We start from the raw sequence: 26,809 nt of genomic DNA, 5'->3' as shown, positions 1-26,809 counted from the left end.
GTGGCACAACATTTTCAACATTTCAGTTTATTGGTTTTTAATTTATACAGGAAATATACTCGTATATTTTTTTGTAAAGCTTCTAAATCTGTTACTTGAATTAAATATTTTTTGAAAACCAAGATAATTTATTTCCATTGTTTAAAAAGTACAATATCTATCTTAAACAATTTAAATTGTTCTTTAAAAATGTAAAGAATTACTGTATTTATTTTCGCAATTTCTGGAATAACGTTCATATACGAATTATTAACTGAAGTTTTTCTAATGGTAACAATTGCAATAATCAACGGAAATGCACAATACAGTGTGCAATTCATATCATACGATGCATACAATAGTTTGCAAAAATTTTTTTGCTGAAGTTAAAGTTGCGTGACTTAATTCTATAAGGCACAGTTCGCTCTTATACGCGTTCGTTAACGAAAGATTGATTAATAAAACGATACTTTCTTTTAAGTTATGTAACATCACTTTAGTTTCAATTTTTGTAACAATTTATAGACGCCAACAATAGAACTATTACGATCTATGGAATTGTTTCAAATAGACGTGTTTATTTGTTCCACGTTTTGATGAATTTTCATCTTTTGGAATTCATATACCAAGTTTAGTCAATAATATGGTAAAATCTAGAATCTTCTATCTGCGCAACAGGAAGAAATTTCGATAAGGAAAATGATGTAACTTGAAACTGTAGGTAAAAGTTCAAGAGTATAATATTAATGTCCTCGTATTAATGTAGGTATGTTTTATCCCTTATGTTCATTTTGTATAGTATACCATACATACAACTTTATAAAAATAAACGATCACTATAAAATCCTTTTTAACTTAGTTTTTTGCTTTTCTTCAAAAAGTATTATATCTTGCCACGATAAGAGTTAACCAAATTTCGTAGTTTTAAATTTTAATGAACAGAAATGAGGTAAAGGCAATCTCAAATAGATTATCATAATCCTAACATACCTTTTAAAACGGAGATAAGACATTAAAACTAACTTTCGCATTTATAATATTAGAAAAATGGTCAAAATACACAAACGAATGGCAATGTATTCGTGATAAAGCTGACAAATATCGAAGCATTTAATATTCCATAAATTAACATAATATTTTTTTTGACGCAGATATCACGCCATGAAAGACATCGACGACGACTATGACTGAAAAGGAAGTCAGTAGAATGATGGGTAAGTGTTTAAGTTTATTGATATATATATATTTAAGTTCATCATCATCATCATCATCATAATCCCTATACTAGTCCACTGCTGGACATAGGCCTCTCCTGTACGCCACTGAGCACGATCCTCGACCACTCTCATCCAGCTCTGATTTTTAAGTTCATTAAACTAAAATAAGCATAATTAGGTTACCAATGAGTCATAGGCTTTTTATATTTACAATTCTACTTGGTTACTTTTAAGTTATCTTAGTTAAAATGAGCCATCGTGTAATATCATAATATAGTGTACTATACCATGAAAGTAATACAAAAATTAGTAACCACATCATCATCATACCCTAACTTCTAATTAAGTATGTAATCCGAAACAAAACATTTTATAGCAGTTTGGAAAGTCCTTAATTGTCCTGCGTGTTTTCTGTTAATCAAGTTAATTCAAGTTAAAGTAAGACGCTGCGGATGTTACGATAAACGATTACAAGTTCCTACGAACACTCGTAGTCAGACAAGGTTTTATTGCCTTAAGCGATATTAGAAGCTTGTGACAAGTAATTAAAACCTTGAAACTCACGTACACGGTCATTACAGATAATTACAAACATTTCATTAAATTACATCCGACTTTTCCGGACGTGTCGCGTTTTAATTTGAAATATTTGAAAGAATAGTGTGGATCTTAACTTAGATTTTTTAATTAAAATTAATCTTTTCGTGAGCGACGCTAAGGGCAGTAGATCAAATGGATGTATTGTGTTGTAAGAGATGTATGGATTTATATATACTAGATGCAACTTGTACGTGTATTCCTATCAGGTGAACGTCCATAGCAGTCTCTTAGGATATCACTAGATAAAAAAAAACTTGTCTTTTATCTTATCAATATCTTATATTGGACAACGGAAAAAATATAAGTGCAATACTGTTTATTTTTACATAAGGAGGACGAGTAAGCGGCTGACATCAAGTTAAGTAACCACTATAGTGATAGTAACTTATTGATGCTCATCTTTTTGATAGATGGCGCTGATATTATAACATTATTGAAATATTTCTTTTGTATACCAAAAACACGAACTTACAAACAAAAGACTGCAACGATTGGTCTGTCGCTATTATTTTTAAACTAGGTGTCACCCGCGACTTCGTCCGCGCGGAATTAATAAAAAGTGAGTAAGAGCCTATGTGTTTTTGCAGACTATGCTCTACATCTATGCCAAATTTCAGCGAGATCCGTTCAGCCGTTTGGGACATACCTTCGAACAAATCCATCCATCCAAACATTCGCTTTTATGTTATTAGTGAGATAAGAATTCACTTAAGTGGAAAACCGTGCTATAAAGAAGAGAAGGCGTGTCAATTCATAAATCATAGTACGGAGATAGGGAATATGAAATTAATGAGAATCCTGTATGACATATTCTTTGCCCAGCAGCAGGCAGACAAACGCTGATAATGATGTTTATGTATAATGTTAAATTGGCAAGATTAATAGTTGCAGTACGTAATGCAGTAGGCGGCGACCTTAATGCAATAGATGACTCTCACGTAGGCTTAAATGTTGCGAATGCAACTATTACATACATAACATACCCATTAATTGCACATTAATTTCAGAACGCATAATTATTAGTATATTTTTCAATAAAAGGATTTTTTATTTCGTACTTGTTATAATCGTTTAGTGAAATTCTAAATTACGTTATACGATTGGTGTGTAGTTTGAATCTGAACTTACTTGTTCCGATTGATTTTTAACATTTATTATAATAGAAAATTTCATAATCTTTAATCTTGTTGAAAAATAATTAAGAAAATGACACATGTAAGTAATACTTTTTGTAATTAAGTAACACTAATGAGTTACATTCTTAGTAAACAGTTTTAAATTCAGAAAGCATAAAAAGATGCACGTAACCCGACTCATCATACCTTATAGTAAGTTACCGCTATACATCGGGTGTTCGCTTCCTGAGCGATGCACGTCCAATCATTCCCCAATAGCCCTTTAATAGAATCACAACTCCGTTACAGTGAAGTCAATACACTCAATAAATATTTCCAAGTAAGCACCTTGAATTAAAATCTTTGTGTCCATATCGCTCAAGGTTCAATTTCACTCGTGATTTCTTATCAACTTGCTTTTGACATTGACATTATAAAAAAATGCTTTACCGCGTGTGGCACATATTTTTAGCCTTATTAAGAAAATCACTCCAAGGCCCCCTGAGCGCAGTGCTATTCAAGATTCACCTACGCAGTTATTAGGTCGTTTGTAGCATGCAAGACGGTGTCATTTTATTGCCGATAACCTAAAGATAAACAGCGACACATCTGTAATCATAACTAGGTAACTATCAGCTTTTAGAGTCTAGTTAATATTATTGAAGTGTTGTGCACAGTTTGAAAGGTTATGTTGAACTCGGAGTGTTTTTATAAAATTTATCGGAATACAGTGGATTGTGACATTGTTGTAGAAATAAAAAAGCAAGTGTTTCAAGTAAAAATTAGGAGAAGAAGGGAAAAAACTTGATGTTTGTTGATAAATCGGACTGTAGATAAGACTTGACTTAATCATTTCAAACAAAAATGATTGGATTAGTGTTGTTTGTGTTATCTAAAATTTATGACCTAACAGTAAATAATGATACTACCAGTGAAAATCCCGTGCCTAAAATTAAAAAGAATCGAAATCAGAAACATTGTAAAAAAAAGTTCAGAGGTATTTATTAAAATTTGTTTTTATTTACTAGCGATTTTATATCGCCATTACTATTATAATTATAATTTAATTATTTAACAAAACAAATGATAGGGAATTGAACCGTTAAATTTTAGTTGTATTATTTTAAAAGCACGCCATCTAGTTTGATAACTTAGCAAACATATTACGACTTAATCGATACGTCTTCGATACAAAGTTATTTATTAAGCACGACACTAGATGGCAGCAAGCAAACAGTCATCATCATTGCCTCACTATACGTTTCCACTGAAGATTTCGGAACCTACCCTAAGTTATAGACTAGGCCATAGTCAATCACGTTGGCCCAGTGTAGATCGATTTCACACATATCTTTGATTTTCTTCACATATATATGCAGGTTACAGCACGATTTGCTTCATCGTAAGTTTGACAGATAAATGTACTATGAAATCAAAAAACATATTGGTACATGGCGGGATTCGAACACAGGACATGCAGATTACTTACATATATAACTTGTCAATTAGATTATAGTTTTAACATATATATTAGATCCATTTCTAAGTAGATTTTTCTATAAATTGTATCCACTGTTATTATATGGATGTCCTAATATTGACGTAATTGTCATACAATGATAAGTATATCAGTAACTGATTCGTGACGCCAGTGATTTTACGTTATCTATTCGTATTGTTTCTGTTCAGTGAAAACGCAATTTTTTGTAACAGAAATACAGATTAGACAAGTAAATTATATTTTTTATGTTTTAATCCTTGAAATGTTATATTGATAACAAATCTTACTAATATTATACATGCCAAAGTTCAGATGGATGGATGTTTGTTTCGGTGTATCTCCAGAGCGGCTAAACGGATCTCGATGAAATTTGGTATACATATAGACCGTAGTCTGGAAGAACACATAGGCTACATTTTTAATTCAGCGCTGACGGAGTCGCGGGCGACAGCTAGTATAATATAGGCTTAAAATTATATACCTTGTTATTTCACCTTCGTCTTACCTTGATGAGAGATCTAGTAAATCTTATCTTTGCATTATATTTACTACTTCCGTTTTTTAATGTCATTGTTTACAATTAGATTACACATATTTCTGTTTGAATTTGCGTTACTTTTTGGATAACCTTTGTCAAGTACTAAATATTTATTAAATTACTTTATTTTAATTTTCAATTATTTTAGCAACAATGACGAGAAGGTGGTAATTAAAGTCATTCATGTTGCTCACACGGTTTCATTTAAGTTAGAGGTCATTGACCTGCACTATAGCTCAAGTTGGCAAATGTACCGTTACATGCTTATTTCGCTAAATCATATACCGTGGATTTCCACTGCCGAAACACATGTACAAAGACATCTTTCTCATTCTTCTGACAAAACAATATGTTTTTGTATAGGAGTTATATATAGTTCTAAGTGGAAACTCACACTTAGACTTACGCAAATGTTGTCGTACTTAAACAAACGTCAATAACAAGGCAGTTTAACTTTTTTAATTAATAGAAAATTGCGTAAACTGCATGATTAAAATTGTAATCTCTGCCCCTCCAATTAGAGTCGTGAATGTTTCAGATTACATTTAACACTTTTTATATTTTTAACCGTCTCTTAATAATGTAAGCAACCTTTATATTTAATGTAGTCATAGTACTACACTTGGATAAAATACTAAAATTTATCCACCCTCTAAAATCGCATTTATTTATTTTGGCGTAGTGGGTGACGTTGAGCGCAGTGAAGTTTGCTGCGCATGCGTATGTCAGTAACGCGCGCTGCGCCTGCGCGTTTGACGTTTATACGGCGGTGGTGTGTTCCTGATCCGATTAACAACGTCAGTTTTATCTTATTACTTATCAAAAAAATATGTGTACATAAATGTGTTGTATCGCTTGATTTGCCAAACTAAATATGTTTTAATATTAAATTAACAAAGCATGTTTGTGATTTTTATCTTTTGTGTTTAATGGAATCTTAGTCATCCATGACCAAGGAAAGTGCTTTATAATAATTTTATGCAGTGCAATGTGTTGGTTAAAGAAATAAAAATATTAAACATAAAGGATCAAAATTCTAATGCGCTCTAGTCGTAGTATACGTTAGATTGTCCTGTTCTATTTACGTCACGTTCCCGGTGTTCCCCTCCATGTGCGACTAATTTCATTGCTTTGGATCGTGCGTCCCTCTCTGGCGCGTCGCGTTCGTTCACGCGGACCGGCACCCCGATATTCGGATTGGGAATTCGGGATAGCGCGCTCGCAGCTGTCAAATCAAGCGATACGTAGCCCGACAAATATAAATTTTAATCCCGTCTTTTTCTCATTGCAGTGTCTTTACTTGTGTTTGTCACGTGCAAAAACAATGTGAAAAGTGGTTGTTATAAATTTCTTAGTACCTTGTATCCTTTCTGAATTTATTTATTTATTCCCGACTCAAAATGTGAGGTGTTCCCCAAGGTGTTGAAGTGTAAAGTGATGAATATATCTGATATGAACAGATAGTGCTTGCATTAAATCGAACGATCAAAAAGGATACATTGCGAAACGAAAATGCGGATCAAGACATTTACAGATTTTCGCCCAAATGGTAAATATTCATTCCTATTAGAAAAATAAAATTAAAATGCCAATTACAATCACATATGTCATAATTTGTATGAATTATGAAGGTAAAACAAAACCTATTGTCAATTTAAATCAAACAAGGGTAGACTTGTACTTACTGTGATGACGACGACTTGGATTCGGCCGGATGCATTTAAAATTGCATTGAATTAAACTTTTTTTTATTCTGGATTTTTGTGTGATGAGTCTTTAACTGTTGGTTAATATACGCAATGCAGCAAGTTATGAAACGGTAATATTATCAATGCACGGTTAAGGCTTTAGTTGCAATGAACACGATCTTGCCAAGCGAAAGAAACTATATATTTTAATATGCTAATATCCAGCACTACAAATAAACATATTCGAAACAAAAATTAGTAACGCATGCATTATCAGAAAACGTGCTTTTTAAAGTATTTCATTTCAATACTATGACGGTTTATTGCGCTGTTTATTTCCTTGACAATATGACGTAAATTATTGACCTAATGTTTTAAAAAACAAAGAAATACAACTAGGCGGCGTTACTTGGTACTTGATAAGTGCATTCAAGTAGGTGTTACTCCAAAATTACGATTTTTTATCATTCAATTATTTCTTTTGAATATAAAATTAGCTGTATTCTTTGTTCCGTTAAATTTCTTTTGAATGTAACAGTGTTATGTAGCTATGTAGTTAAAATGTTTTAAATTGCGATGACGGGACAACCGTCGTTGTTTCATTGGTGTAATTGAGGCGGCCGAGGCCGGGCGCTGTTTCATCACGATCATGAATGCAATAAAACTCAAATTATAACCAACATATGGAGCCGTTGATTCTATCGTTTTTTTTTAAATGTTTATATTGATAGTGTACAAAATACAAAACTTCTTTGACTCTATTTTCGCTCTACTGAAGAGCTCGGAAGTTATTTGAGGCTTGGATGTGTCCAGATGTTTAATTCCGCGCTAATATGGGACAGAAAGAAGATTGGATTGAATCAATCATGTAATTTTCCTTAATTTTTCAACAGTTACAGTTATGTCCTTGTATACCTCGTCAACAATTTTCAATTAAATGTTTTGTTAGGATTACGAGGATCTAGGTGTCAAATAAGTTTTTGGCAAACATTTCCTTAATTGAAAGCCATAGAATAGAAATCATTATTTCGTCGCACGATCGTATTGATCAACAATAATTACTTAATGAACGGTTGCTTGAAGGGCACTTGCTTAACTTATTCGATTGTAATCTATTGTTGAGTTTACCTTCGATCTTTTTCTCAAGATATTTTAACTTAGTGCTTGGCAAAATGTTAAATGCAATAAATTTTTATCTGCCAAACGATAAAACGAACAGAACGTTTCTGATACAAAACGATTCAATATGAAAGTATTATCTTTGAAAACCAGCACGTCGATATTGCGGTCGCCGTGAGAAATAAAATTATTGTCAAAGTAAGATAACTCAATTAAGTCTCTTTTTAGAACGAAAAGTGTAAAACAAAAGAACCAGCTTTAGATATTCAGTTTATTTGTTCTACGAAAAAATATACATCAAGTCAAAAATATTAACAACTAGCTGTCGCCCGCAAGTCCGTCCGCGCGAAATTAAAAAATAAACTTATAAGTAGCCCATATTTCTTCCAGACTATGTTCTACATCTGTGCAAAATTTCATCAAGATTCGTTGACCCGTTCCCGAGATACCTTCAAAGAAACATCCATCCATTTATCTAAACTTTTGCATTTATAATATCAGTAAGATAACTTTATGAATATATTATGAACAAAAAACTTTTTGTTTTGTTATTCATTCTGTCTCATTTTAATTAATGTGTAGGAACGTATTCAATCATTCACAAAAGTCTTGGCGGCTTAACTTTAAAATGCAAAATCGTTTTAAATCTCGTGTCATTTAAATGCTAATGTAATACTTTTGTGGAGTAAATCATTATGAAAGTCTTTGAATTATTCAAATAACTATTTATATAAATTTATTTTAAATAAAGATTTTTATATCATTAGCTAGTAACTTGCAAATTTTTTTAACACGTTCATTACCGACTCGCCTTTTCTTTCGATCGACTTTAATTTAATCTACTTTTTTTGAATTCGACTTTAATTTAATCTAAAAATTGTAGTGGCATGGAAAGTGTTGACAAGTGAAATGACAGATTAAAAATATGTGAACATTTTTTTTTATTTAATGCCATTTACACGTCTAGGCCTTATCGTTGTGATTTTATATCAATTTTATTAGGACGTAAACGGGTTGACGATTATGACTCACGTTGACTCAGATAAATTGCTTGACATATACCTACTTATGTAAACGTGTAACATATAAGAAAATAATGCCCGTAAAGATTTCTGGTAGCTAGCACTCATCTATATATTCTGATTACCTACTAAAATGTAATACAACAAACTTTGTAAATATTTCGCAAAATTTTCTACGAAATCGCGTTAGTAAATCTTTTTGTTCATCCAATGGAAGGTAAATAACCTTTTCCTTTTAATTCTAAATATTTAATTTTGAACATGTTTGCATATAATGTACTTGTTTTAATGTGCTTTTATTATTTAGCCTGTATACATAAATATAGCTATATATTTTGAACTTAAATACTCGTACCAATTCATTATCATAATGTTGTACCTGCATGTTTCTAATTAAAATTAAAGTTTTTAATATGTATAGTAACAGGATGACGGTGTATGTTGTATTTTATATAAAACCGGTGATACGTTTTTAAACAAGGTATTGTCACAGTGGAAGGAAGTGTATGTTGAAGTCTCAGAAGCATTGATATCGCAGACGGTTTATGATTTACTCAACGGCCGTACCCATTGTTCGTACTTAACGAACGTAGTTTGTTGAAAACTTATTGCAGTCTATTGTTATTCTTACACAATAGCTACGAAGCAAGGTGGCTCGGACATCGCCTCATTTGTAACAGATTATTTCTTATTCCACAGTAATCTGTTTAGTCGTTTTGTAAGTGGTTTTAAATGTTGCTTTCAAGTGCATGGTTATAGTATGAGTGCTATATTGTGAGCATTATGAAAATACTAGCTGTCGCCTGCGACTCTAAAAATAGATAGTAGCCGATTCTCAGACCTACTCAATATGCTCACAAAATTTCATGAGAATTCGTCAAACCGTTTTGGAGGAGTATGGGAACGAAAATTGTGACACGAGAATTTTATATATAAGAAGAGTCATTAGCACGGCTAACATATTTTCACAATGTATAAAGTCGCAAAATTATGAATTTTGTATGATATATACTGATTCAAGAGATTAATCTAAGAATCCAATAAAGGAAATTTTAATTTACTTAACACGTTCAGTGACTACTCGTTCACATTTTCGACTCCAATCTATCTACTTAAAAAGTGTTCAAATAATTTTAAATGAAAGCTATTTATAAGAATCTTTTACAATGTCTTGTTGGCGAAAGTGAAGATTTTAGTCACGAATTTATATGTATAGTAAGTGCTACGTAAGTACGGTCTTCGTGAAAAGCTACCCTTGACAGTTCCCCTTGTCGCAGTGGCAGGGGCGCGCTCGACCAATCGATTTCACCCTCGCCTTCCGCACTGTACCGCCTTTGCTTTGCAGACATAAATATTGACTCAGACACTACCGTAGAAAGAAGAAATTTTTGGCAAATACTTACAATGTAGGATGCCAAATTCAAATCAATACATTTTAATTTTTATGCCAAAAAGATATTTTATGAAAATATTACTTACAATAAGTATATTTTTTTAATCTATTAATTATTATTAGTTGCCAAAGAACAATCATAATTAACTAAAACGGTCTAGACTTTATGTTTTATGTCTATATTACTCAACCACTTATGGATTGATACCTTCCAAGTACTGTATCATAAAGAAGTTTGGTGTGAAAAATTCTATATTTACTGTTTAAGAGAAAAAACTTATTAGCTTCCGTGTTGATTAATTTAGAAGAATCATTAATATAGTTCGCACAACTTGAAGTGTTAATTGTGCTTTGTGAGGTTAATTCAGATCTTCCGCACACTTTTCACTGCCCATTGTTTTTTTTTATTACAATCTTCTATTTCACTGTGTATTCATAATATTTGTCATTGCGTTTGGAAATACTTCTACATTATATGACTTTAAAATTTAAAATGAAAAGGAGAAATCTAACAACATATATTGATAAGGTTTATACAACTAGCATCCAATTAAATTATATTCAGAGTTATGAAATAAATAATTCAGGTATAGTCAGAGGTGAAGTTATTTTGGTTTTTTGAAGCTGTATTAGTGAGACTCTATATTCAAATCGATACTAATTGTGAACAATATAAAATTATTTGGTTTCCTTTTACTATCACGATGTTCAGACGTACCTTTCCGATAAGCAAATAAGCATAGCTACTATTGTCGGTATAGCAAAGGTTGACTAATGTTTGCTGAATTTAGTAGTAGGGAAAGTGGTTCCTTATATCCGCGTACGACTGAGGTACACTTTTAGTATTGTGTAATGTTTTATTTACAATGAGCACCATCATTCATACGATTTAATGTTACATAATTTCCTGGGCACCTTTAAAGATATGTTTTATCTTTTATCGGTCACCATATACAGAATGAGTCGGGAGAAATCGTAATAAATAATTGTATATTGTGGTCATTCAAATCTTGAACTTAAATGGTTAACTGAGTGGCTTGTTCTCATGCTAATGATATTGTCTCTAAATCAGATTTCATATGGCTACATTTGATATAGAAACTTTTTATTAAAATACCATAAATCACGTCTCTAATGTTGTAAAATAAATACCTGGGCTTGAAGCAACAAACATTTTGTTAATTTAATCCGTTTTATTCTCGTCTACTCTAATTAGAAAAACATGATAGTGTTACCTTTTTTGATCTACATTGGGGTCATAAAACTCTATCGTACGACATAATTCCGAGAACAGACTTCGCATACGTTTCGTTTGAGGTTTACAACGCAATCCGCTTGTGTCGCCGAATAATAAATTTGTACGGAAATAGTGTGGCTGTTTTTAGTTGTTCCGACTGGTCATCTGTTACCTAGTCTAGACATCTTGATGCGTCTTAACTAAAATCACGCATGTCTAGAGAAAGAGATTGACGAGTATATTTTCTAAACTTACCTCTAGCTAAGCACGAAGTTATAACATGAATAGACTTTTAATAAATCTTATAATCTTAATCATAATTAATATTTATACGATAATCAATATTGATATTATTGTATTTTATCGCACTTTTATTCGTAATGTATTTTTAATTCGACTAAAAAAAGACTACATGAAATCCAAAAAAAAACCAGCGACCCGTATCAACCTTCATCCCGTACATTTAACCATGAAGCTTGCATAAACTTAATAAATATTCTTCAGATATGCGAGTACGTTGTATAATTAAATTAAACGTTTTTTAACTTGGACATTAAAAAAACTTATTTATTGTTATTTGCAAAACCCGTTTTACGGTTCTGACTGGAGTGCGCTCAGAATTTTTAGGTTAGGAGCAAAGAACTCAATTTATCGTCGGATACTGTTGTAATGGTCAAACAGAACGTGCAAATATTCAGTGGTATTTGTAGCTTTGCTTACAATGTTTACATAAGACATTTAATCCTGTTATACGACGGTAAACGGTTTTTTTATATGTTTAGATTTTTTAAGCATTTACAACAGTGTACAAAGTCAGTGTTATTTGGCTGATGTGCCAAGTTTTTAAATCCATTATGTGGTAACCGTCTAATGACTTTTACTTGGGAAGGAAATAAAAGTCCTTGACTATACTTTTTACAGTAAAGATTTTTCCAAATTTGCCAATTTCGTATCAGACTTCTTAACTTAACCATTAGGCTAATAGTCGGAATATGTTACCAATGATGGGGCAAAGGTAAACAAGAATTGTATACATTACCAAAAAAGGTATAACACGAACGTTCGCCTTCGCAAGGTGTTGTTGGGCGCCAGGTGAAGTAAAAGGTAACGCATCTGCCTCGCTCGTGTCTCGACACCCAACATAGACAACTAGGATACACAACATTTTAACAAGACAATCAGTAATTTTTAAAGTTATAGGAATTTATATTTAATACTAGAGATGTTGTCTGATTGAAAATTTGATTATTTTTATGTTTCTTTTTTTACTCCTAATACGTATTTTAATTATAGATTCGGCAAAACCGTTATTAACCAGCGAGAGTGACTTAAATGTAAAAATTATGATTAGTCTCCGTAATCATGGTATTGATGGTGACCCAATTTTAGTTTTTTTATTATATAAAAACACTTCCCGGAAATCATGTTCATCTTATAAGTATTAAAACAAAACACTGCAAAAAGAATATTGACCTTTTGCTTGCAAACATTCACAACTTTTAATATTATAATGTTTGTGGTTTAAAATCAAGGTTATTTGAAACTATTTTACATATAGTACCTTTGAAACAGTTCGTTAATGCATCGCGCACTACTCTGCGTCGGATTACCTGCATACTCTAGAAAAGTCAAAAGACATAAGAGCTAACACTTGACATGCTCGAGCTGAGAACTCAGAAATATTCAGCGTTTTTATTCAAAGATTTGTATTTTACAATATTTCATAGTGCATGTAGGTGTCTTATCTTGATGTTAAAAACAAGTTTTAGTAAGAAAGTCATTTATGCACTCGCTCGACTTGCTTGGTATTTACTGTACGCGGAAAATCCTCAGGCACTTCCTAAGAGAGAGGCGACTGACTCTTTCTATCAGATAGTTCAAATATTTACGGGACTTAAACATGTTTATATTTGCATTCAGATATAATTTTACAAATACTAGCTGTCACCCGCGACTCTATCCGCGCAGAATTAAAAAAAATCTTAATAAATAGTTTGTGTTCTTTCAGACTATATTCTACATCCATGCAAAATTTCAGCGAAATCAGTTGAGCCGTTCCGGAGATACCTTCATATACATCCATCCAAACATTCGCATTTATAATATTAATATAATATATATGTTTTCAAATATTTCTACTAACTTTTACATATATCAGAACCGCAAATTCACATCTCTTGCAACATTTCCAAGGTACGTGAACTTATCCAAATGGAAAAATCATTCCGTTAGTTTAATTATTCAAGAGGACTTCGCTCGATGTGTGCGTGTGAAAAATATATTGGGGGATTCCGGACCCCACTAGCGGTGTTGGCATATAACAACTACTTACTCAGATCTTATCGCTTTATTAGATTGCTTGAAAATTAACTACGGTGAGTCATGCTTACACACTTGTTATTATTTGGTTATAATGCTAAAGGGTTTGTAGGGATTATGAGTTTGATTTATTTCATATCGTCAACTAAACCAATCTCTTGTTAGAAAAACTGTTTTAATGTAATGAGAAAGGTCAAACATCTGTAATTCTTTATCTTTTGCCTTAAGTATAAGATAAAATACATAGAACTCTAGTTATTATTTGTAACATAGAGCTCAGAAGGTATTGTTTTAAGACCAATTTTCCTGGAATCCGACAAGGTTGGGGTTGAAATAGTGGCGGTCGCGGACCCTCGCTTACAAATCCCACTGTCTGCGCCGTTTATTACACAAACACATTTTATATTCAACCTTATACCTAAGGAATAAAGGTTATTTTTATATCTAACATGCTATAAAATGTTACGAGTATCGCCCTGAGGTCTTGTTTTTAGTCGCGGTTTCTTTCGCTTGAATATTTTTTGCTACGTTATCTGAGGTTTCTATTTTATGCAAAACGTTATTATAATTTATCTTTGATGTAATGAGTTTGTTATACGAACCAGAAACCGTATTTTTTCTATTTGCCTCAAAAATGAAAAAACATGGAAAAATTATAAATAAATTCGAGAAAGTCATTGATATAATATTATTAATCATTATTATTGTCAATCGTTTCATTTCAGACGCACCATAACTTGATATTTAGATAAACAGCCTCAATCATTAAATCCCGCAAATGTATTTGTAATTATATTTTAATAAATATTTTATGAAAACGTTACAAAATCTATATACTCCTTTTGCTATATTAGGCGTGTACGTAATTTTATGGTACTTAGGCTGTAAAGAGCGTTTTGAAATGAAAAAGCAAGACATTATCCAGTCACGATACGCGACGGGGGCTTGTAATACCGGCGCGAATTTAATTCGCTTACCCTCTCGTCTTGTCGTTTAAATTCCGTACCCGTGACGTCACCTGGTTGATTCTGGAATTAGATTTTTATGATGCACGATAATTAAATTAATATGTGTCATACGAAGGGGACTCGGTCATGATTTGCAACTTATTTACTTTATAAAATTAATGATAGCGTTGTACTAATGTTGTTAATGATGATAAATTCGCCACATGTTTGATAAGCAATGATAATGTTTTTGGCTTGCCATTGTTTTAATGTTACAGACGCATTTTCGTGCATCATCGCATCAATGTTTTGACCTTTCAACTTTGGTGTGAAAGGATGTTAAAATATATCTTGTTGAATTTTGATAGATAGCTGTGACAATCAAATGAGATGCTTGTTAATATATTTTTTTATAATAATTCCTCTTTCTAAGAAATCGTGGAATTAATTTAGTGAGCTATTGCGATCAGTAATCCCAGAGGACAAAACTTGCTAATATATATAACGTCGCGACTAGTTGTCTGCAGTGTAATTTATATTTTATACTGAAACTTTTATAATTTTATATTTAAAAGTGCAAACGATATTGGACAGCGTCCGTAGATGGTCTGCATAGTTGCCTCAAACAGTATTAAATCCATTTTCCACTAAATGAATACCCGCGCGACTCTTGTCGCCACTGACTGTTAATTTATATAAGCAAGCTTTGCTTGGTCTCGTCAGTCGAAATGCCAGTCGCGGGCTAGTCGCATAGTGGAAAAGGGGTCTTAGGACACGACGGCACAGCGCGTTGGCGTCGTTCCAACTTTTCCTTGCAGTTTTACTGGCGTCGTCGATTCGAACCGCGGACATTTCGCACTTCCAGCATTCGACTTCGCCCCGCAATCCCCCTCCGCTGCCGACATGCCAATAACCTATCGAGCGTATTGCTCACTCGCTTTCCAACCGGCCTTTAACTTGTTTGACTGTTTATTGTCATTGATATATTGATGCCGTCAATTTGATACATTATTGTTTAGATGTTTACCAACGCTTTGGCCCTTTTTAACAAACACAACAGCTCTCTCTGCAAACCGCTATAGTCTAACATGTTTTCTCTTAATAATGACGATTTTTTCGTTTAAAATCTTTAATCCTTTAAATTAATTTTACTTTGTTAAACATTACAATTTCTTTGGACTTACACTATAACATTGCGCGTGTTTTGGTAATTTAATCAAATATTAATTATTCTTTTTGCCGTAACGAATGTTTAAAGGTAATGTAACCTACTAGCTGGTATGAGTAAGTCATATGTTTTAATTTGCGTTGGTACTTATCATCCGTTTGGCACTGACATGAGAATTACTGAACAATGGCCTTATTCATTGATTACGTCTGTGTTGGATGTTAGAGCCCAGATAGTTCATTGTCATTGAATACGACCCTTACGCAATACACGAGCAATTTGTATTTAACTCAGTCTTTACAGTGATAAATCTATCATATGGTAATTTAAGTCATTATTGGTCAAGATTAACAACAAAACACTTTAATCGACCTCTCAAATTACAAGTAAAATGACTATCATAAAAGGGAATATGGGAAATTATTATGAAAGCGATATCTAAATATCGATTATTGTCTTTTATGATTCATACGTTACGTAATCTAAAAGTACGTAGGATGTTTTTTTGTTCTATGTTTGTGCTCTTGAAGATTGCTCATAATTATTTTAACAGACACTCATCACTTCAACCTTTTGGTGAGGAAGGAATTGATAGAAAAGAAATGACATTTTTACGTTGAATCAATAAGATTATTGTGCATAGCACCACCCTTACTCCCTTTTCTAACAACCGAGGGAGTAAAAGCAACACAGAATGTATAGAATGTTTGAACACTTAATATGACTTATTTATTAATTAAAAGCAATGAATAATAAATGTTTATTTTTACACCCTGTTTTTGAAATGTCAATCTATTTCTCTTTATGTTTCTGATATGACATATATGCATTACTTTTGAAATCCACTCTAACGGAATTAAAAAATCGTAATCGTAATACATATTGACAGAGTTTTCGTTACGTCTCACTTCCGTTTCTCTTATTGTTTACAATGAGACAGCACAATTCTTTTGACATCCAACAGTTATATCATTCATTTGCATCTCTTATATAATTTAATTTATATGTAAGATGGTAATTAGTGTTACTTATTGCTTATTTGACACAGTGTAAATTATACCAGTAGAACAATAGTGTGGAACGATATTAAACAGTTTGATATTATACAGTATCGTATATTTACATTACAATGTATGGAATGCTGCGATCATATTTGTAATACGCTGAATCATACGACAATGAACATTTAATGATCTTGTTTCGTAGTAAAATGCGTATGATTTACCGTTAGTAGACCGTAAAAGATAAAATTTTAGTTTTTAAATTGTATGTAAAAAAGTGAAAGAAACCGCTTGCAAACTCACAGAACAACCGCAAAGAGAATCTCAGTACCTACTAGTATTTCTAAAAGAAGAATTAAAATTAATAAATCACTTGGCACTGAGCCCATCCGTAAAGAGAGAGCTATAATCAAGCAAAGGAATTGAAGTGAAAGAAAATTCTACACTAGCTGTCGCCCGCGACTTCGTCCGCGCGGAACTCAAAAAACTTAATTCATGGCATATGTGTTCTTCCAGCCTATGTTTTACATTTATTCTAAATTTCCGCGAGATCCATTCAGCCGTTCTGGAGATACCTTCAAACAAACATCCATCGAACCTTTAAAATATTCGCATTTATAATATTAGTAAGGTTAAATTTCTACGAAATATATTTAGCCGGTCGTTGACGAAATTAGTCATACAGATAATTGCTTTTATAACATGAAGATTTTCCCTCAACAATTTAGGCCAATTGACCTTTACTTCAAATCAATCAACTATGTTTACGGCAGTTGTTAAAGTGTTTAGAGATGCCTCGTACACTTTTGACACCATTACCTACTTTTGAGGTTCAATGGCTAAGAAATCAGCGGTAATGTGAAGAAAATATTAACTTCGACTTTCATTGTTGGGCGCGGCGGCGAAACCATTTCAACTATTATATCAATCCATTCAGATTGGGACACTCCCATGATGTCTTGTTTCAAGTTTAAATCGACTAAGATAGTTATTATTGAATGTTATACTTACAAGTAGAAATTCTTGTTACTGTATAAGCGAGAGTTGCAACCCTTTTAAACGTAAAATTTTTGAATTGTTTTCTTAACTACTGATGTTGTCATCATCGTCAGTTCGTTAATAAAGAAATATCATTTATATTATTTAAAACTTGTTTTTCGGTTAAAAACTGTTCAAATACATACCCATGGCTATAATTGTTATTATACTTCCTTTTTGGATTAATTAAAGACACTAATAGTTTTATGAGAACACATGAAATTAAACTTCTTTCCTACTAAGTCTCAACTACTTCTTTATATTTAAATAATTTCAGAAAGTCTTTGTTCAGTTGGAAGTAAGAACCGTAACAAGCAATGTTTGTCTGCGAGCTTTGGGCTGTTTGCCAACACAAAAAAGAAAATTCACTGCATTTGAATATAAGAAACATTTTAGCGAAAATAAAAATGGTCGGTCCATTATACATTTACAATTTTAACTTTTGATACTCCTTTCCTTATACGATAAGGTTTTAATATGCTTTAATAATAACTACTAGCAACAACTTTAAAGATTTTTTAATTATTTTTTAAACGAAAAAATATAAAACTATTATAGAATAATTGTATTTTGATATAAATGTAGCTTTTTCGACATTCTTTGAAAATTCCTTCTCAATTATCTATTACCTAATGAATCCATCTTAATAAATGATAATTAATATCAAAGGCACTGGTACACTTTACATTCTTGTCTTTATTTATCATTTATTTGTTATGTTTAATTATTTTAAACATTTTAAACACTATTTATATAACTAAAAAGTAATATATCCGTGAAAATATTTACAAAACAATATGAATATAAAAGCTCATACGTGGATTGACTTATTCTATATGAAGTAAAGACAATGTCTCTCATTGGGTTATAACATCACGAGGAAACCACGACCCAGTTTAGTACGTTAAGCAAACAGTTTGCTGTAAACTGGATCAAGGTTTGGATAATAAAATCCTATACATCATTAAACTTGTATAGGAAATATTGCTTTTTAATCTTTGTTCTTTCGTATACTTAAATGTTAAATTATAAAAATATTAGCTTTCATTATAAGTTGAAACAAAGATTCATTAAATATTAAGTACGAATTAAGTACGGAATCTTTTTTTCACTTTTTGTTGATTATTAGTTACATTAAGCTTAAGATTCCTTGTTCTAAATAGATTTTATCTCGATTGGCAGTACAACATTTTAAATGATTATAACATTAGCAAACATAATGGTGTAAGAGCGAGTCATTGAAATTGATCTATTGAATTCTAAGCGCGCGTAAAAGCGATATCACGAAGCGCCACTCTACGTCTAGACTTAATAACCAAGCTCATTAACTATAAAATGACCACAAACATCTTTGTATCAATACGAACGTGGTATTGTGATTTGGACGTTGTTTTAAAGGTATGATATTTTAGATGTTATTTAGTATATTATAACGTAAAAATGACGTAGCCTAATTAGTAGTAAAAATGAATTCGTTTTTTTTTTCAACTCATCATGCTAAAGTGCTTGAAGCAATTCTGACAGCGACGTGCATATATTTTGGAATGTAGTTATATCAAACGGTTTTAGGAGCTTTTGACTTCTCATGTTAATATTGTAAAGGACGTTGATTAATTTGTAAGGCTTGGGATTTTTTCTTTTATATTTATTAAGTAATTTATCAGGATTAATTACAGTAGTATGCATTCTCAAGTTAAGCTACATTTTAGGTGCTATAACATAAAGTTTAAAGTCTAAGTTTTATCTAGTTAATTACTAGCATATAGCCGTTTTTACTGTCCAAAAGCTTTGTTGTTAAAAACATGATTACCCCCAAATAATTTCTTAAACTGTAGTTAGAATTTTAGATAATGAATCAGTACATTAGTAAGTTTTTATTTGTAATGTCTAGTAATCTGAGAATTTTGATTAATCTAGTATTCAATCATGCTCCAATGGTTACAGACTTATGTAATACGAAACTTGTTTGTCTTCGGATCTATGCATCCATTGTATGTACTGTATGTTACATATGTACATAACAGCGCACTGTTCTTTTGATCTAGTTGCATATCTGATATATCACTAGGAAATATGGCACAGCATATTTTATACTGACGTAATACGATGTCACCGATGATGATTGCTGCCAGTTTGTAATTTACCTAGGTCAATTACAAATCGAATGAACTCATTCATAAAGTTATTAATTGTTTTTTAACAATTTGTAAAGGTGACAATTTTACAATACTTTACTTTTTTAGCTTTATAGAAATGACAGCAGAATCACTCTGACTTCGGCGCATTCGGTCGGTGATATAAAGCTTTCCTTTATATTTACAGGTACATAATTATTTTGACCTATCCGTACTGTAGAATGAAGATACAAACGCGGATGTTGTTTCGTGCATCTCTTAAGACTATCACATATTTCACACGTTGTAGGAACACTTGAGATATTATTTATAGCCTCAACTAGCTTCGTTGTTACGAGCGGTCCAAAAATAAATGAAAAGAATTTAATAGTAGTGGTTGGTGATGATGTTGCACAGACGGCGAGCCAACACTCTGACAAGGCTTATTACGTTCGAAACGCCCGCAGCAGACAAGTGAGAAATCGCGTGAAATGCGATATTAAAGTTTTTCTTACGCCTCCACTTACATACTATATTTATGCTACTTTATTTTTAACAGCTCTAATATAATTAAATTATATCATACATGATAGTCTTAAATTTATGATATTAAATAAAATATTAAAAACGAATAATTAACTAAAATAGTCACCATTAAAAGTCACCTTTAGGCAAAATTCCGAAGATACTGGCTCCGTTCCCCCTTTGAATGGCTATACTAATTCTTTGCCCGAGGTTGCTACAAGTTCAAATATTTATCTAATTGTTTTGTTTAAAGTAAAATGTCCACCACCTAAAAAACATCGTCATATAAAACTTTATAGCCAGTTCTTAAGACTGTTTTAGGGCTTTTAACTAAGATAAGATTATTTTTTTCTAATCCCTGTTAATGTATCAGAATAGTTTTAGACATATACTTAGTCGGTGTTTGTGGGCACTAAACGATTTTATTTAATAATTTTAATACCATGAAATTTCTTTATTTACAAATCATGAATAATAACAACGTAAATGTGTTTACTGTAGCCTGAAATAACCGACATTGTGTAAACAGGCAAAGAGTGAAATAAGCGTACATTTTCCTCGTGGCAGCTAATTACAAACTCGATCATTTGTATTTGTCAGACTTACGCGAAATTGAAATATGTTTCAAGATAATCTATTCCTAACGATTTTAGGCATATGGTAATATTTCATACTAAATACTAACAACTAGTTACTACGTCTGTATTACATTGCCGTGCCATTCATTACATTTAGAATCCCCATACAAATAATTGGACAAACAATTTCTTTTGTGTCAAATTTTATATGTTTGACAAACTATTTGGCAAACATACTGGAACGTTTACAGATACTTGACACTTTACACTTTAAAATTACTTTTGGTTATTTCATCTTTTTTTTATTAATTATTTTATTAAATACAGTTTTAATCATCTTTTTAAATATCTGCTAAAATTGCTACATTTATTTAATCAGGCTTTATTAGTGCCAGTCACAATTAAAAGTAAAAAAAAAACTTAATTTCCTTGTATGAATAATCTGATAAGAATATTTGAGGTTGTTTTAACGTTAATCTGTTTGTTACATTATTCATAAATGATAAAGAATATTATTTTTCAATGAATGTCTTTCTTGACTGTCATTCAAAATAATCTTTCCTACAAATGCATTTCCAAGGACTAAAATAATGAATAAAAAGAAACGCTACTTTCAAAAGTGGAAATAAAGAACACGGAATCCGGAATCCTCTTTCGTACATAATATGTTAGTATAAATTGTGGTGTGAACAAACTGAATACATCATTGTAGTAGGATTTATTACTTTATCTTTACACTATTATATTGTTTATACGTAAATCGATTCTCCATTAGCACGTTGTAAGATAATGACTAATGTTATAACATTGTAATATTTTTAAAATGATGTTAGTTCGAAAATACGTAACGGTATATTTAGTGCCAAATATATCTGGCAAGATGGTGGTGGCGCCCCCGCTCGCGCTAATGTGAAACTATCATTATATTCAAACACTGATTACGACGAATGGTTATGATATGCGTGCAAGCATGTGTTTAATAGCCTTGGTATAGTAAACGTACTAATAACAGTTATATTTCTTGATTGAGACGAGAACAGATCTTAGAAGTATTGCACGTTTGTCAAACCACAATATTTTTATCTTAGTTTTTTATACCATTCTATTGACCGATTTTGAGTTTTGAGTTACTCTCTACGATAAATAGACTATATTTTTTGTTTTCCATTGCGATGCTATCGTGTATTCTATATTAATATTGACTTAATAATGACATTATTATAATTAGAGTTATTCATGTTGCTGGTCATTTAATATAGAGGGCGATTCACATTCGCTTTGCACAAAATTAATCAATTTTTATGTCACATGCTTTATTGAAATGATTAATTATTGTTGTATGATGAAGGAAATTTTCTATTTTATAATAAATATCATTTACATCTCAATACGACTTGATCTAGGACTTGGAAAGTTGGTTTGATGGATGATAGATCACAAACGGGTTTCACCGCTTCTAAACGTCACATGAAATTTATTGAATAGAGAATAAAGTTTCAGAATTAATTTCCTGTTATGTCCACTTCGACGGGGCTAGTTTGTTGACGTCTGCTACTTTATTAAGTTTGAGACAACATAATATATTATGCCTGTAAGCTTCGACCATTTTACTATTAATTTGTCAACTGTCAATATTAGTATGCATATTTGCAATAGAGATACAGTAACGCATAGAAATAATTGGCGAGTTTTTGGTTTGATTTTTATGTTAAAACAAAGAACGCATAGATTACAAAACTCAAATACGTCTCACTGTATCAAAATGTATCGATTATGTCCCTAAAGATAGGAAGCCTGTTGTTCTGACTGCTATCCGTATACATCGATAGGCTTAAACCCTTTTTATACGCATAGAATGAAATGCTAGAATCCTTACAAGGTCTAAGCTTCCTTAAGGTGTTAAATAAGTGAAGTTGGAAGGTATCGTTCCGGGTTGCAATATGTACTTCTAAAGTTGTATAATTAATAGTTTTAATCTGACTACATGATTGAAAAATGTGTCTTTGATTGTAGGCCTTAGCTAAAACGAGTAGTAACGTGACGTTTACGTACCTATCAAATGATAAGGAAACATCGAATTTTATTTGTAAAGGATTGTGATTATTCTTTATTAATAATGGATGCACTTATAGAAACACTAATGGTTGCCCGCAACTCCGTCCGCGCTGTATGTATGCCAAATTTTATTGAGATCCGTTCAACCGTTGTGGAGATACCTTCAAACAAACAGCCATTCAACTAAACATTCGCGTTTATGATATTAGTAAGATTATAGTCTGCCCATATGTTCATGCTTCCTACTTCCTAGTCGCGTAATTTTTATGTATTCACTAGAGCGGATGTTCGTTCATTTATTTTCGATTTAATCAGTTCATAAAGGTATAGTATTACTGGCCGGAAGTGAGTAGCGTTCGACAATATTGCAATATGTGCTGTTCCATCTTTACTTTTTCATTTAACGTTCCCGGAAGCGTTAAAATTTTATTATCTTCTGACGTTACAGACGAAAGCATTCACATGTACTCTCCACAGTATGAATGTGGCTTTAAATGAACCATGTTTATTTTTACCGCATACTTAAACCATTAAGGGTCAAGAGTCGTTTTACCAAGTTTATTTGACTTTGGTAACGATACATTTTGCTAATAGAATTTAATAAGGTGTTATTGTATTGTTACAAAATTACAATATTTTTGGTTTTGAATGTACATTATTTTTCTGCTAGCCAATCCCTTCTTCTGCCTAAATGTAGAGAAAAAAAATTACGTTTAATTCGACTTTTAGTATAAAAGATCGGATGTAAGGTATTTCATTATCAAGAGAACATGTATATAATGAATTTATTCATATAGTAGATTATATGTTAAACAGTCGAGCCATTTACGAAGTACCGGACGATGGCACTCGCTATAAATGGCCGCCTGAATCACTGGATATGAGATCAGTCTGCGCACTTTAGTATAAACCAAAATTATATTCAAATTAAACGAACAAATGTCAATGAAATTACTATTCTGAAACTACTAATGTACTAAAGGGGATTTCAATTATAAATTAATGTATTTTGCAACATTATTGTCGAACGTAGTCCCTTTAGTAGAATCAAGTAACTCACCTGTACGAAATGTGATATCTATACTTATTTTATAAAGCGAGAGAGTTTGTTTAAACGCGCTAATCTCAGGAACTATTGGTCCGATTTGAAAAATTATTTTTTGTTGGATACTCCATTTATAGAGGAAGGGTTTAGGCTATAGAACATTACGCTGCGACCAATAGTTTTTTGCGGATGGAGTTCCGGGCGACAGCTAGTATTTCATATGAGTTCGGCCTTAAACTGTTCTATTTAAACGGCTTTTTTGCAAAAAAAGAAATGTCGTATAATAACTACCGCTCGTTACAAAAGGTAGCCTTTATCCAAGTTCAGAGATAAAATGCAGAATAAAATGAACTGAAAATTTACCAACAAATCTAACTATCTCAGCATTTGGTATTCAAACAACAGTCTTTAAAATTAATCTTTTAAGCCGTTATAAATAATTTATACATTTAAATTAACGTGGCATATATGCTCATCTTTACTGGTATTCAATTGAAAATAACATACATTTATTGTGGACCAACAAGTCTTAATACTTAAGATTAAGAAATATGTTTCTAAATGATAAAAATATTTTTGTCTTAATTTACCCAGACTTCGCAGTATTAAAGTTTCACTAACGGTGCTTCAAGATTTTACCTTTACTTAGCTTTAAAATAGTAAGTGTTCTCACAAAGATACGAGAAGGTGAAATAAAAATGCGACCGACGTTTTTCTTACTACAGTTTAAAGTTGACTACTTTAGTTGAGTAGGGAGAGCTTCTTAAGACTGGGGAAAAGTTAAAAAGTAATCAAACATAAGCAGTCCCTTAGTGATCAATTAATGAATGAGTGGGGTATCTAATAAAGAGGTTTTATCGTTTTTTGATTTTCATGGGTATTTAGTTTTTTACTTTTATGTTATTTGCGTTGCGATATACAGCCCGAAATAAATTGATAAATTTTAAGGTTATAACTTATTCTCTTCGTATTACTCTACGTTATTGTTAATAAGTATGTTACACTGTATTTCAATTTATTTTTGTTTTAATTATTATATTTATTTTTGTTCTTTTGTGCCAGTAAAATTGACCTTTATTGTATGACATTGATAATTTTATGCATGTTGTTTGCTCGGAGTTTGGCTTCGTGCCTTGTTTTCATACTAGACTCTTGGAAGTAATGAGTGCCAAGGTTCAAACCTAGGTTATAAATACACAGTGAACATTATACGTTACACACTGATAGATACAGTTCAATAGTAATAAAGACATATTATAATATAAACCGAAGTTATTAAACGTAATCAAGAAGCACTAAAATCCTTAAAAGAGGTAAGTAGCGGTTATTATAAAAAAAAATATGTTTAAACGAAGCGAATGAAAAAGAGATATGTTTTAAAAGAAAAGTTATAACAATTATTATTGTAATCAATTCCAGATCAATAAGATGGTGTATGAATAAAATATTTTAAAACATTCACATGTCAGTTTTGTGAGAAAATAAAAGGCAAATTCTCATAATAATAATATTTCTCATGGTTTAAAATAAACATTGCATTTATTATCAAATATCTTACTAATATTATACATGAGAATATTTAGATGGATGGATGGATGGATATTTGGTTGAAGGTATATGTCCAGAACGACTAACGAAACTAGATGAAATTTGTCATATAAATAGGACACAGTCTGGAAGAACACACAGGCTACTAATAATGTTTTTTTTTTAATTTACCACGAATGGAGCCGCGGACAACCGCTAGTTTTTACATAAATACACATCGAATCGATAATTTATTAGCGTTAAAACTATTAAAGTAATTAAGTATAGGTAGGTGTTTCTTGGAATGTAATTGAAGAGAGAGTCAACGTGCATCGAAACATGTGATAAGTTACATAGTACTTATATGGTTGTGTCCGGCCAAGTTGCGACGACTAGCTTAGAGATCTTTGAAAAAAAAACTGTCATTTCAACTTTCTAAAGCTATCATTTTTAATAGTTGTCGTTATTCAATCGAAATACAGAGAATTGATTAACTGTCTGTTGTTCAAACTATTTAGTATTTCTTGTCCTATCTGTAATTAATATTAATATTTTCAACTTATATCAAGAAAATATGATTGCGTCTCTTTCCAGATGTCTACTTATCATCAGTGACTATAATTTTTTTTGCTTTTAATGTGTGAACAAGGATATCAGTGGTTTCCATAAAGGACAAACTACAAAATTGAATACATTTATTTCTTACGTTTATGTTGATGTAGTATGCTCTCTTTACAGGTCTCAGACTATAAAAACCATGATAGATTATACTAAAAAAATTGTTTTTTTTTATTCCAATTTAGCTTACTTCGCGCTCAACGGGAGTGTCTAATTTTTAAGTGTGCCGCAAAAGAAACGAGTTTCACTATTTGCAAAAACAAAACTAAAGGCTCACGCAAGCGGCTGCCGTGACTAGCTGTACCTTGATCAACCTCAATGCTCGGGAAAGCGATGGTCACATATGCTTATAATATAAACATGTCAATGGCAAAACGTGAAATTTGCCCGTTTGTAATTTGCCTACAATAATATGAATTCATTCAAAACTGACGTGTTTTATTTTAACGTGTTGTCCAAAAAAAT

At 31.7% G+C, this 26,809-nt stretch overlaps 1 protein-coding gene across 8 annotated transcripts in view; it reads left to right on the top strand.

Moving 5' to 3' along the window:
- The window catches only part of LOC106122468 (uncharacterized), a 65,437-nt gene that overhangs the window by 489 nt on the left and 38,139 nt on the right, over positions 1-26,809 (top strand). For 2 of the 8 annotated variants that reach the window (XM_013318433.1, XM_013318431.1), the window contains exon 1: positions 3,466-3,908. In XM_013318433.1, the coding sequence (XP_013173887.1) occupies positions 3,776-3,908 (133 nt within the window). In that variant the 5' untranslated portion in view covers positions 3,466-3,775. Of the gene's footprint in view, positions 1-1,130; positions 1,194-3,464; positions 3,909-5,675; positions 5,748-6,130; positions 6,500-26,809 lie in introns of those variants that run through there. The other 6 variants (XM_013318434.1, XM_013318437.1, XM_013318438.1 and 3 more) reach the window with 6 other exon arrangements.

Source organism: Papilio xuthus, unplaced genomic scaffold (assembly GCF_000836235.2).
Source record: "Papilio xuthus unplaced genomic scaffold, Pxut_1.1 DF826923.1, whole genome shotgun sequence".
Classification (NCBI taxonomy): Eukaryota; Metazoa; Arthropoda; class Insecta; order Lepidoptera; family Papilionidae; genus Papilio; species Papilio xuthus.
The sequence above is the reverse complement of the archived record's forward strand: the minus strand, read 5'-3'. Positions and strand labels throughout refer to the sequence as shown.